The 14,095-nt window shown below is 38.3% G+C and overlaps 1 protein-coding gene across 1 annotated transcript in view; it reads left to right on the plus strand.

Moving 5' to 3' along the window:
- Positions 1-14,095, plus strand: part of LOC150105771 (sister chromatid cohesion protein PDS5 homolog B-like) — a 699,562-nt gene that overhangs the window by 439,117 nt on the left and 246,350 nt on the right. Inside the window, exon 18 of the mRNA XM_090394553.1 lies at positions 6,967-6,989. Coding sequence (XP_090250679.1) covers positions 6,967-6,989 — 23 coding nt within the window. The remainder of the gene's footprint in view (positions 1-6,966; positions 6,990-14,095) is intronic.

A 14,095-nucleotide genomic window follows, 5' to 3' on the forward strand; every position in this document is an offset into this window, starting at 1 on the left:
GCTACTTGCATATGGAAATATGACTTCTGCATAGCAGTCTGCATCTATTCAGTTACCAATCTCGGCCTTAAGGATCGGGATTCAGGATTAAGATTATGTCAGCTTATTTCCAGCATGACAGAAAGTAAAATCTTAGCAATGCATTAATAATTGCGTTGAAAATTCCATCTAGGCCCAGTACTTTTTCTGTTCTTTAGTTTTTTTAGTTTATTGTCAACTTAGTCTTTATTTGAGTTGTCAGTCAGCAGTTAGAATTGACGGAAGTACAGGAAGGTGGTTTAATGTTAAATCAGGTGTCAAACAAGGATGTACATTATCCTCTCTGTTATTCATTATCTATATGGATCACATTATGAAGGAAAGTGGTGTTAAACATGATATCAAAATTGGAGATGTTAATGTCAGCGCTTTGCTTTATATAGATGATGTTATACTTTTAAATAAATTCGCTGCAAGTCTGCAAGATTCCCTGACTAAATTGAATAACTGTTGTAATAGATATGGTATGAATCAGCATTAAAAAGACAAAGATGATGAAAATAGGCAGAAACATTGAAAATATCAACTGTATGGTGAATGGAGAACCTGTGGAACAAGTAAAACATTTCAGCTATTTAGGTATGATTTTTAGTGAAGATGGTAAACTAAATATGGAAATAGAAAACAGAATCAACAAAAGCTGGCATGGTAGGAAGTAAACTGAATAAATTTATATGGAATAAGAGAGAAATTAGCCAAAATGCTAAATTAGCTGTATACAAGACAGTGTTCAAACCAATTTTAATTTATGGATCTGAGAGCTGGGTTAGAAACAAAACACTTGACCAAAGACTAGAGACTGCAGATATGAGAGACCTGAGAAAGATTAGGGGCATGAACAGATGGCATCAATGGCAGTATCATATGATGATATTAGGAAAGAACTTGACATTGTCAGCATCCAGGAATGCATTAACAGAGGTAGTCTCAGGTGGTATGATCACTTAAGCAGAATGGGAGAGGAAAAATTAGCAAAACAAGTGTTCTCTGCCAGGTTGGCAGGAAAAAGACCCAGAGGAAGACCCAGGTATAGGTGGATTGTTATAGTAATAAGTGCCTTAGAAGACAGAAATGTAAGACCTGATAATATTGGAGTCTTGACAGGTAACAGACTGATTTGGAGGAAAATTGTAGATAGGTAGTTAGTAATGATGTAAATTTTTCATGTAGTACTATCATATCCTGTACACCCCTTGAGAGTATGTATATATATATATATATATATATATATATATATATATATCAGGAATTTGATGATGATGACAATATAAGAAAAATTTATCTTATTTCGGTGGGTGACATGACATTTGTTTGGTGTATTTGGAATATTTGTGCATCCAATGTATGGTAACATGAAATTTCCTAATGAAATCTAGATCTGCATGCATATAGTTTGGGATGCACTGTTTTTCTAACCTGTCAGTGACTTTCTTTCTCTCCATCATGACAGACCAAACCTGTTTCACCATGGATTAGTAAGAGAGGATTGCAGTCCATTCTGAGAGTCATTCTGAGTTAATCAAAAAAGTTTAGATGCTTCCATAGGGAATGATCCTCAGTGTTTAGGTACAGCAGTTTTATTTCCTACTGTTGGTTCCAATGGTCCCTCAGTGCTTGTTAGACTGAATAGGTGGCTCTGTTGAGGGCTTATTAATCATCAGGGCCAGCTCCTGGCCCTGTTCTTCTCGTAGATGAGATTCGTGATTTCTTCTATTGGTCTGCCCTGTTGCACACCACTAGTAACTTTCCTCTTTCGAATACTGCACCCCCATATACAACTTTCTGATACCCATTTCAAAGCCACCAGTGAATTGGTCACCAATCCAAATTAGTCTGTTATCCAGACCCATCCATTTCAGTTTATTTAACAGCTTGTTGTGTGGTAGTTTATCAAATGCCAAATACTGCTGTTGATGACCCATTCCTGTATCCTAGTTCTCACTAATCTCTTCAATGCTTTAATCACAACTACATATTGGCCCATAATTTACAGCCAAAGCCTTATCACAACCTTTATACATTAGAGCAGTTTTACCTTCTTTCCATTCTCTTGGAATCTCTGCTGTTGTAAGACATTAAATAGGCATGCCAGTTGTACTGCCAAATCCCTGAAACATTCCCTTAGGACAGATGGTTATATTTCATCAAATCTTATCACCTTATTGACCTCAAGCTTATTTATTTTCTCATATACCTCCTGCTCATGGTTCACAAACAATTCATAGCGTGGATAATTTGTTGCGTGGACAATTCGTAATGGGGACAATTCATCGCGAGTAAAGTTCATCACAGAAAAATTCATCGTACGAATTATTGATCACTGAAAAAATTATATTAATAATAGTGTGGAAGATTTAAGGGTGGATATTCAGATATTTGCCAATAATACAAAACTGGGGACTGCAACAATTGATAAAGGTGATGTAGATATTCTGCAGGATGATTTAAATAAATAGATAGTGTGGGCAAAGGACAATGGTTATCAATTTAGTTCACGCGGTTAGCCTAGTGGCTATGCGCTTCGCAACCATATGTCTGGGGAAGGAGTGTCCTAGGTTCAATTCCCGTCGGTGACGTGAGGAGCTGAAGGATCTTCCTCAGCCATAGCCAAGTTAGCCAGTCTTGGGCATGGACAGCAGGGTTTTTTCCCCAGTTTATTCTGGGGTTTTTCATCCCGCAAAGCAGGCAAACTGGCCTTGAGAACTCAACACTACAGGCCATAGGATACACCGGGGCATAAGGCTGACCACCTTATCCTGTAAATGGAGTGAGGTCCGATGATCAGTGGACCCTCGACACTGCAAGGTAAAAGAGGGTATAAGGAAGAAGAGATGAGATGAAAAAATTAGCTGAAAATGTTATTCGCTAGAAAACTGAAATGAATTGCATTGATACTTATATATAAAAAGTAAATGCAGCGCAAGATAAATTTCACAAAATATAAGTTTATGTATCTATGTATTAGTCTGCTCGGCTAGCCAAGTGGCTGGTTACTTCACAACCATATTCCTGGGAAAGGATCACTGCGGCCTGTGAACCTTTAAGTGGGGGTGCTGCCTATACAAAATAATTAAAAAATTATTTTTTTCCTAATTAGTAACCAATTTATTAATAAATAAATCTACAGATTTATTTATTAACAAATTGGTTACTGATTAGGAAAAAAAGAATTTTGTATAGGCAGCATCCCCACTTAAAGGTTCACAGGCCGCCACTGGAAAGGAGTGTCCTGGGTTCGATTCCCGTCGCTGACGTGAGGAATGTACGATCTTTCTCAAACTTAGCCAAGTTAGACAGTCTTGGGCGAGGACTGCAGGGTGTTTCTCCCCAGTTTATGTGGGATTTTTCCTCCCACAAACAAGCAAACAAACAAACAGCATACCAGCCCAGAGAAGATAATGCTTCTACAGACATAAGATACACTGGGAGGCATAGGGCCAACCACCTTATCCTCATATAATGGTTTCGATTATAATTTTGTAAATATTAATATTCCATCAACAGAATCTGTAATATCAAAGTAAGAAAGAAGATTTATACCATTTCAAGACAAAACAGAAATTAGGAAACTCACCAATCAATAAAATATTACTTTCACTGTATAAGAATAAAAAATATTATGAAAATCTAAATAAGTAATGCATAGATCTATCTTGTCCGCACGGTTAGCCTTGTGGCTTTGCACTTCGCAACCATATGACTGGGGAAGGAGTGTCCTAGGTTCGATTTCCGTTGGAGACGTGAGGAGCTGAAGGATCGTCCTCAGCCATAGCCAAGTTAGCCGGTCTTGGGCGTGGGCAGTAGGGTTTTATCCGCCAGTTTATCTGGTGTTTTTTATCCTGCAAGCAGGCAAACCGGCTCCGTGAACACACAGAGATACAGCCAAGAATACCTTGAGGCATGGGAGTGACCATTCTATCCTCGTATTTCGTTTATGAAATCCAAGCATGCTTGGAAGGTTGTGGGCCTTAAAGGCCTGTTAAAGCCATTGGGATAGATAAATCTATCTCTCTTTTACCTTTACGTTGTTGAGGGGTTCCATTCCTTATAACTGCAACCGTTATACGAGGATAAGGTGGTTGGCCTATGCCTCCCAGTCTATCCTATGTCTGTAGAAGCATTACGTTCTCAAGGCTGGTTTGCCTGCTTGCAGGAGGAAAAATCCCATATAAACTGGGAGAAAAACCCTGCAGTCCTCTCCCAAGACCGGCTAACTTAGCTATGTCTGAGAAAGATCCTGAGCTCCTCATGTCAGCAATGGAAATCGAACCCATTACACTCCTTTCTCCGGCTTATGGTTGTGAAGCAACCAGCCACTTGGCTAGCAGCAGACTAATACATAATAAATTATATTTTGTGAAATTTATCTTGCACTGCATTTACTTTTTATATATCGGTATCAATGCAATCATTTCAATTTTCTAGCGAATAACATTTTCAGCGATCAATAGTTTGCTCGATGAATTTTTCTGTGATGAATTGTTTGGACACACCTTCTCATTCACAATTAAGCCATCTTCTCCTTTGTCCTCTAAACTTGAGTTTCTCGTGATTTCGCCCTGATGAGTATGAAACACCCTTATACATTGTTCACTGAATACCTTGTATGTCTTCTGTGCCAGTTACCATTCTACTATTTTCATCCATTAACATCATGTTACCATAATCATTCTTCCTTCTACTTACCACATACCTGGAAAACTCTCTAACATTTTTCTTGGCCTGATTTGCTAATTTCTGTTCATACAGTAGTATGGATGTCTTACCAACTGAGTACTTCCTGGCCTGCTCTTTATACATCTCATACAATTGATTGCTGCCATTATTCATTTTGTGCTGCTTCCAGATTTCATGTTTCGAATGGAATACATTTACACATCAAGTTTGTTAAATATCTTTTGTTCAGTTCCCCACACATCATTTGTCTCCCTCCAACTTAACGCCTCATTCCATGCTATAGCCCAAAGATATCTCCTAAGCTTTTCATAATTGTCAGCCTTGTAATTCCACATTATTGTAAGAACCTTATTAAAGGGCTGTGGCTAGCTACAACTCAAATGATCACTTCATGATCTCTCTCTCACCAACTTAAGCAAAGTGCGAAATTACACTCGTAATCATATCGAGCAGATCTAATGCTCTCAGTCCTTGTGTTCTTTCCTTTACATATAGCTTAAAATAGTTGTCTCAAGAAACTCATTTTCCTTATTCCCAAATGCTTATCATCCATAATAATCACCTTTCTTTTGTTCACTAACTGCAATTGCTTATACATTTCTTCATCACCACCCTCCACATTCCTTGTCCTATAGCAGCATCTGACTAAATATCTCTTCCTGTCAACCTACATCTCCCACCATACTGACTTATAATTATTAGCGCTATTTACATCTCTCATCTCCCTTTGCATGGTTATAATTTGCCTTCTATCATCAACAGTACTACTAATCTCCCTTCTTGTCCTTTCTGTCTTCGTGTAAAACATTGTACCCTTCCATTTTTATTCTCGTGAGGATATCGTTATCCAACTATTTTTCACTTATTGAAGCGCGAAATTGAAAAATTGCAGAAGCACAAGAGATTAGCGGGGCTGAAAAGAGAAAGAAGCAGGCAGTCTGAAGGAATAATAAAGACCGACTGAACAAACAAGTTAAGGAGAAAATTATGTATGGAGACTGAATGATCAGGAGAGTACTTAACGAAAGTGTGATGAAATCGTGTTTTCCAGGTGCAAAAATTCACAATATTAGTCATGCCATGCGGATGCAAAAAAGTAACTCGAAGAAAAAAATAATTGTCTTGGTTGGTACAAATGATTTGAGAGGTGAGAAGTATTCTCTGAGTAAGGATGTAAAGGAGTTGTTACAAGAGGCAAAACTGAAGAGCATTGTTAAACTGGTGCTTCGTGAGCGTTGGTTCTTAATTTTGAATATGACTTATCAATTTGCTTCCTTGTGGCCAGGGATCCTAAAATTCTCCCTGGGTCACGAACTCTAAGAAATTTATTTGTTCTGTACCAGTTAGAGTTGTCTATCTTAATAAACTGTTGGCCCTTTCCCTGATCTAGATAACTATCCTGCTTGACTCTAATCAGGCAGGATGGTGTCCGGATTTTGGGGAGATTGCAGTCGTGCCCTTTTCTAGCCTTAATATTACTTAATCACTCCTTCCCCTTTTTGTCACGGTCATTCTCAAACACAATAGGTAGATCAAAATTACTTTACCATTTCTTGCAGCATACAGTCTCACTCAATCACCACGTGCGAGGCACGTGCATATCCTGGTTGGACCTTTGTTCACTCTGCAGATTGCTTTCCCATCTCATGGATTGACGTGCACTGGATTTTCGGTGTCGTTGGGAAACATCTGAGGTGCTTGTCTGGAACTTCTGTAACTTACACGAGAGCCTATTTTTCGTCTGTCTGTGCTTGGAGGTTTTCTTTGTTGGACCTCCTTCTCACGTCATACCTCTTTCATCTTCTTCCTCCCACTCTCCCAATTTTCCGACCATCCCTTTTTCTCCTGCAGCTTAGAGTCACTGTCACATCGAAGACTTGCATCTCGAACCCGTGAGAGAGCTCCTCCCAGAGAATTTGCTAAATCTTGCTTGTAGGTTCAACAATGCGTTTATCAAGGTCATGACCTTGTGGCTCTTAATCATCACTGTGGCATGCACAGTTTCATAGAATCTGTCCTTGGGTTGATTGTCAATATTCCCCTTTTTCTTGTTTGTTGCGACTTACACATATTATTCTTCTGTTTCTGTTTACACATATTATTTTCCACTCCCAATTTACACACAAATATTTCCCTTTTAATTCATACATATTAATATTTTACAATGTTTCCTCTCCATTGGGTGAATAGATATACACTTAATAGACAATTATATGATACACTTCATCCCCTTTCCTTATTTCTTTCTAGTACAATTTTCACCAGCAGTACAGGTATTTTCTTTATTTAGGCTCCGTTCTTGTTAGATCCTGAACAAGGGGGGTCTGTATAGCAGAGGCAGGCCTCATTCACGATCTAACAGCATGATGGTAGGAGACTTTATAAGGCTTTGATATGCCCATGTCTGGATTACTGTGCTCAAGTCTGGTCCCCTGGATTTCTTGGGGATGAGGAAGCAGTGAAGAGGATTCATATGCAAGTGACCAAGATGGTGAGTGGTCTGTGGAATGTTCCATATGAGGATAGATTTGAAGGTGTATGGATTGCAGATGTTGGTTGATAGGAAAAAATTTTTGTGAGTGCTTTGTCTGTTAATGGATTCAAGGAGAGGTATGATAGCTCATTTGGATAGATTGGGTCTCCTGCGATGAGTCTTTGGACTCCATGCAGGTGACTGTATTATAATAATAATAATTCCAACTATTTTCAGGTGAATAAACTCAGTCAACAAAACCATTTCAACTCCCTTATTTCTAATACTCCTGGCATTTGTAAATAAACACAGCAATTCACTTTTAGGTCTATAACTGGTTCTGTCCATACCACTTGTAGGTTGTGATTTTCCCCACACCTAATCATTCTTTATTGCCTTTATCATCCTATCTATCTCTTCAGACTCAACTACACCCTGTACATCCAAACTTACTGTTTGGATGAAGCCATCCCATTCCCATACTGACCATCCTCATACACATATTCACTACTACTTCCAACATCCATGCTCCTTATATCTCTCTGTCCACCCTGACTCCAGCAATTTCCCTGTCCATCTTGCATTCCCATTCTGTCACAGTACTACTATTCTCATTTACAATCACTTCATTCTCACCAGTAACTCTCTCCTAATGTTTTGTATTATCTTTTATTTCCTCTGCTCTCTTGCTCACATCACTGATTGTTCCTCCTTGCAGAAACAGTCTCTCTTATGGACTCGCACCAAATCCGTTTAAATGCAGCCTGTCACTTTTGTACATTTCCATCCTTCCCCCAAATGCATTTCATTTCCCCCAAATGAAAGTGACTCTAATATAGTCACTTTCATGATTATACCAGTCATGATCCCTACCCTACTTTCTGTCTCATTATCATTCATAGGCAACACACCAACTACCTTTCCAACTACACTGTTATCTTTCACTCTCCTCGACATGCCTCCTGATATCCATTCTCATCCTGATCATTTCATTTTTCTAGTCTTGCATCCTGGCAATTAAATTATATGTCAGTCTATCATTCGTTTATTTTGTTTCCACAGTGTCACTCGCTTTCGTTTCTTTAGCTATACTTTCTTTCATTTCTATAGTCCCACTTGCTTCCATCCCTTGATTTATCCAATCACCTGTTCCTGCAATTACTTCTGTTTCATGACTAATGTTGTCATTTGCTCCCACAATTATGCATTCTTCTGTAGCGCAATTGGAAGAACGATGGCACATTGCGCCCTTCAGTTGGAATGGGCATAAGTTCGATTCTCGTTGTGACGGGAAGAATCTTTATGTGGACTTTTTCAATCGAAGGTTGAGTTAGCTGATCTCATATGGAGGTAGCAGGATTTTTTCTCCTGGAAACTCGAGTTTTTCATCCCACATACAGACAAATCGGCCCTTTAGAACACACGCAATTTACAGACAAAAATACTAATTGTGGTGGGCTACAGATGCCGTTGATGGAGATGATTGGTAGTAGAGGTTCGTGTTAGTGGCGCAGACAGTTGTATAGTGGGTGTCCTCCCGTGATGAATCTTCGGACTCCTTTGGGGGGGGTCACGAATAATAATGATTATCTCATCTCATCTCATCTTCTTTATACCCTCTTTTACCTTGCGGTGTCGAGGGTCCATTGATCATCGGACCTCAATCCGTTTACAGGATAAGGTGGTCAGCCCTATGCCCGGGTATATCCTATGGCCTGTAGTGTTAAGTTCTTAAAGCCAGTTTTGTCTGCTTTGCAGGATGAAAAACCCCAGAATAAACTGGGGGAAAAACCCTGCTGTCCACGCCCAAGACTGGCTAACTTGGATATGGCTGAGGAAGATCCTTCAGCTCCTCACGTCACCGACGGGAATCGAACCTAGGACACTCCTTCCCCAGGCATATGGTTGCGAAGCGCATAACCACTAGGCTAACCGCGCGGACTAATAATGATTATACATGCTTTAATTCCATCAGGCAGTTTCACATTTACCGATAACTCATAGTCCAACAGAACATCACACGTTCGACATATTCATATCCTGTCTTCTCTCCTGTTCAGTCTCTCCACATTCTGCCACGTATACATGTTGCATTCATGTCAACAAACCATTCTCGAAAATTCCACTTGAATAATTACATTTGATTTTTGCGATGCGGTGATTTTGATCCTACCACCATTTTGTTGTCATTCACTGCAAGGTTCAAAAATAGTAAAAATAAAAGTTTGTTTGAAACACACAAATTTTCACAATCATTCACTTACACTAAGCTGTGAAACAAAACTAAACCAAAATGCAAATCCACTCATGCTTTACTGCAAAAATAAAATTGATCTTTTCAACAGCAACTTTCAACAACCATTCACCAATTTTCTTGTGAAATGGTGTTAACTTATGTTTTACCTTGAGAGTTATGTAGTCTAACAGTCAGGTATAGATTCTTGTCAAGTTAATAGACAGAAATTTATACAAACGTTTAATGATACAGAAATTCTGAAATCAGATTCTAATGTGGCACCCACATTTACATAAAATCACATTTTCCTTAAAGGATAAAACACATTTACATCTGTTGGAAGCATTAGTGTTACAGACAGTGACTATGGTTAGTAGTCTTCATGTGCTTGCAGACTGTAGTAATCTGTAAGGCACATGAAGTAGTCTGTAGTCATCATTCATCAATGACATTCTAATTAGATATCTTTGCATGAAAGAAAATTATTTTTTAAATAAATTTGGCTTTATATAAGTTCTTAATTCTTTATTCATTGGATGAAAATAATTTTAATAGTGGAGCATATTTTTTAAACATTCAAGATTTTATCCCTAAGATTTGAGAAATTTACTTCCTTTTTGATATATGTATATGTGTGTGTATGTATGTATGTATGTGTATTATCTAATTATTTATTTTTTAATAGGCGTCTGTTACCAATACTGGAGAATTTCATTGAAAGTGGAACAACTAAACATGCAAAATATGCAGTGTACTGTATACATAAAATAATATCAAACAAAGAAGAAATTTTTAAAAATATGATGGAGGTAAGCAGTTTTCTCATAAAGAATCACTGAAGTTTGAATACAGTAATTTCAGATATTATTATTATTATTATTACCCAAGACATTCACAACTCTGCATTAAAAAACTTCCTTCTCACTCCCCTACTCACACCCTCCTTATACAGCTTCCAGGGATGATCTGTGGTTCTCCTCTGATCTCCCACTATTTTCTGTAGAACTTCTCCAACATTGATCCTATAACAACCCTTTAATAACTTGTAGGTCTCTATCATATCTCTCTCCTCCTCCTCCAGTCCACCAAATTCTGCAAGTTGCATCTTCTCAATCTTTCCTCATACTCGACATTCCAGAGGTTAGAAACTACTTTAGTCAATCGGCTCTGGACCCTCTCCAACATGTCTTCATCCTTCTGAAAACCCGGTGACCAAATCTGGGCACAATAGTCCATGCATCCCATTTTTGTTTTCCAAATTTTAAAACCTTACAATTTGCAACATTGAACTCACATCCCCAATCACTCAATTTATACAAGTCTTCTTGTAAGGCAACAACATCTTCTCTACTCTTCATGGTTCATCCCAACTTTGCATCATCATCTGCAAACAACTGAATATCTCCATCCAAAACCTCACCAATATCATTAATATTCAAGTTAAACAGCAATTGCCCTAAAACAGACCCCTGAGGCACACCACTAGTAGCTTTCCTTTTCCTGGATATCACTCCTCCCCATACACCACTTGTTGATACCTATCAGATAGCCAGTCTCCTATCCAATGCACCAATCAAATATCCAACCCCATCCACTCCAGTTTGACTATCAACTTATCATGCAGTTATCTATCAAAAGCCTTTGCAAAATCTAAGTATATTACTGTGTATCCTTCTCCTCTGTCCATGGAAGCAGTCACTTTATTGTAATAAGTAAGTAGATTACTAAAACATCACCTTCCTTTAGCAAATCCATACTGTCCATCAAAGATAATACTTGTTGTATTACAGATTCACAGATATACATTTCTGTAATTTTCAATACAGAATGTGCCTTTTGATTAGAATGACTAAGCTTCAGGTCCTCTCGAGTGGATTTTTTATACCAGTTTATAGCATGAAAAAAAAGTTTAAATGCTTAGAATCAGGATTACACTTAGAGGGAAAGCATTTTTTATTCAAAAAAATTAGATTTTTTTCCCACCTGCAAAACATGATTAGAACATACAGCATTCAAGCATTTCAAGGAATTCAGCCAAGTAATGGCTAGACACCTGCCCTATTTATCTTATTCTGCATTTCAGGAATCCATTTACCTTTATCTTATTCTGAGATTGAGTATTTATGAATAATTTTAGTGTTCTGTGTTATATTCATAACTTCAGTGTTTTCAAGTTAAGCATCATCATTAATAACTTTCTTCAATCCACTGCTGTATGAACACTCAACTCCATAATTGTCCATTGTATTTTTTTATCTCATTGTCCCATCCTATTGGTCTCTAATGCCCAGTTCTTGGTGTCTGTTGAAAATTTTATAAGCTAGATTTTTAATCCTTTTTTCCCAAATAAGCAAACTTGACTTACTTGTCTGTTTGCTTACTTGGGAAAAAGGATTAAAAACCTAGCTTATAAAATTGCTTGGTATCTTTAACAACCCATTTCTGTTGTTCTTAATGAATTGTTGTTCTCAAATCATTTGTCCATCTCTTGTTAGATATTCTCATTACATGTTCTCCATCACCATTTATTGCATTTTATATTATGGTGTTATCCATCACCTTTGTTTCCTTATCTACTTTTTTTATCTAACTTATCTCAGTATGGTTTCATGTTCCACTACTTTGTCAGTCTCTCTGTCTTATAGCGAGAATCCAAGTTTTCACTATATTATTACTGAGAATTTACACTCAAGCTGTAAATGTTCCTTTTTAAACACAACGTAGTAAATCTTTAAATTTATCCTTATACTCTTAAAAAAATACGGATGTATGTAGATGATATTTCATTATCAAGTTTATGGTTACTTATAATGATTTGTCTCAAATATTTATATGAATTCACTGTATTATCATTCTGTTTTTGATTTATTTTTGTTTGCATTCTTTCTAGAGTACTTCTGCTATACATTATTATTATTATTATTGTTCCGGGAAACTCCAAGGAGTCGACAGACTCATCGAGGGAGGCCCTAACATCATGTCTGGAACAACTATTCAACATTCACACAGTATCTATCATATCTTGCCTTGAACTCATTCACGGTCGTAGCACCCACAACAGACTCTGGAAGCTTATTCCACTCATTCACCACTCTCCAAGTAAAAAACCTAGCTCTAACACCCTTGTCAACCACGCTCTTGCCCAGCTTCCATGCATGGCTCCTAGTCCTCCCACCACCAGTCATATTTTCAAAAATATCTTCTGGATCAATCTTATAAAAACTCTTCAGTAATTTGAATGTCTCAATCATATCACCCCTCCTTCGCCTATCGTCCAATTTCTGCAACCCACAAATCCTCAACCTATTCTCATAAGGTTTATTCCACAGACCTGCTATCATCTTGGTCACTCGTCTCTGGACCCTCTCCACTTCCTCCCCATCACGAAGAAACCCTGGTGCCCATAACTGGGCACAGAAGTCCAGATGGGGTCTTATCAAGGCTCGATACAGAGGAACAACAACTTGCTTCTCTCTGCATGTTAAAGTATTTTTCATAAGCCAAGTGATTTGGTGAGCTGTTTTAGTTACTTTTGCAATGTGCCCCCTAAACTTCAACTCCCTATCCACCAGCACTCCCAAATCCCTGGCCTCATCAATCTCCTGGAGTACGGTTCCACCTATGCGATATACTGCTGCTATTCTTTTCACCCCAAAGTGCATAACCTTACACTTTGCCACATTAAACTGACATCCATTTTTTCCTAGCCCAGTCCTCCAAACTATCCAAATCATCCTGTAAAATTTTGACATCCTGTGCACTCACAATTGCTCTACCCAACTTTGCATCATCAGCAAACAAGTGAACACTTCCTCTCAAATCCTTTCCAATATCATTGATGAACAAATTGAAAAGCAGTGGTCCAAGAACAGAGCCCTGCAGCACTCCACTAGTCACAAGACGTCTTTTTGACTCCACTCCTGAATAAACTACTCTCTGGTATCTCTCCTTCAACCACCCTCCTATCCATCTTACCAACCCTATATCTATCCCCATCTGCTCCAGTTTACTGATTAGGGTTCCATGTGGTATCCTGTCAAAGGCCTTGGCAAGGTCCAGTAGTATCACTGTAAACCCATTACCCCTATCCAGTTCAGCTGTCACTGTGTTATAAAATGTGAGCAAGTTACTGAGGCATGATTTACCCTTCACAAAACCATGTTGTCCCCCATACAATATCCCATTTTCATCTATCCAATCCTGTATTCTTTTCTTGACTAATTTCTCCAAGACCTTGACAACGATTCCTGATATGCTAATCGGTCGGTAATTTACAACAGCGGTCTTGGAACCACCTTTATGCAGTGGAACTATTTTCCCCTCCTTCCACCCGCTCGGGACTAACCCAGACCTGAGACTCAAGTTAAACAAAATGGTCAAGGGTACTGACAATTCATTAGCTGCTTCTCGTACTACACGAGCTGGTATACCATCCAACCCAACAGATGTATTGACATTGAGGTTATGCAATAGACTACTCACCTCCACTTCATTCACCACAATTCCTGTATAATCTACTGGTTTATTCGTTTCTGCAATGTCACCACCTGGATGATATATTCTTGCAAAGTGCTCACTCAGTAACTCAGCTATCTCAACTGATTCAGTTACCTCCCTACCATTGGCATTCTTTAAAATCATTCTGCCATGTACAATTTTCCTTTTACTTG

This window comes from Typopeltis vanoorti, chromosome 6 (genome assembly GCF_054136105.1).
Source record: "Typopeltis vanoorti isolate ZY-2024b chromosome 6, IOZ_Tvanoo_1.0, whole genome shotgun sequence".
NCBI lineage: Eukaryota > Metazoa > Arthropoda > Arachnida > Uropygi > Thelyphonidae > Typopeltis > Typopeltis vanoorti.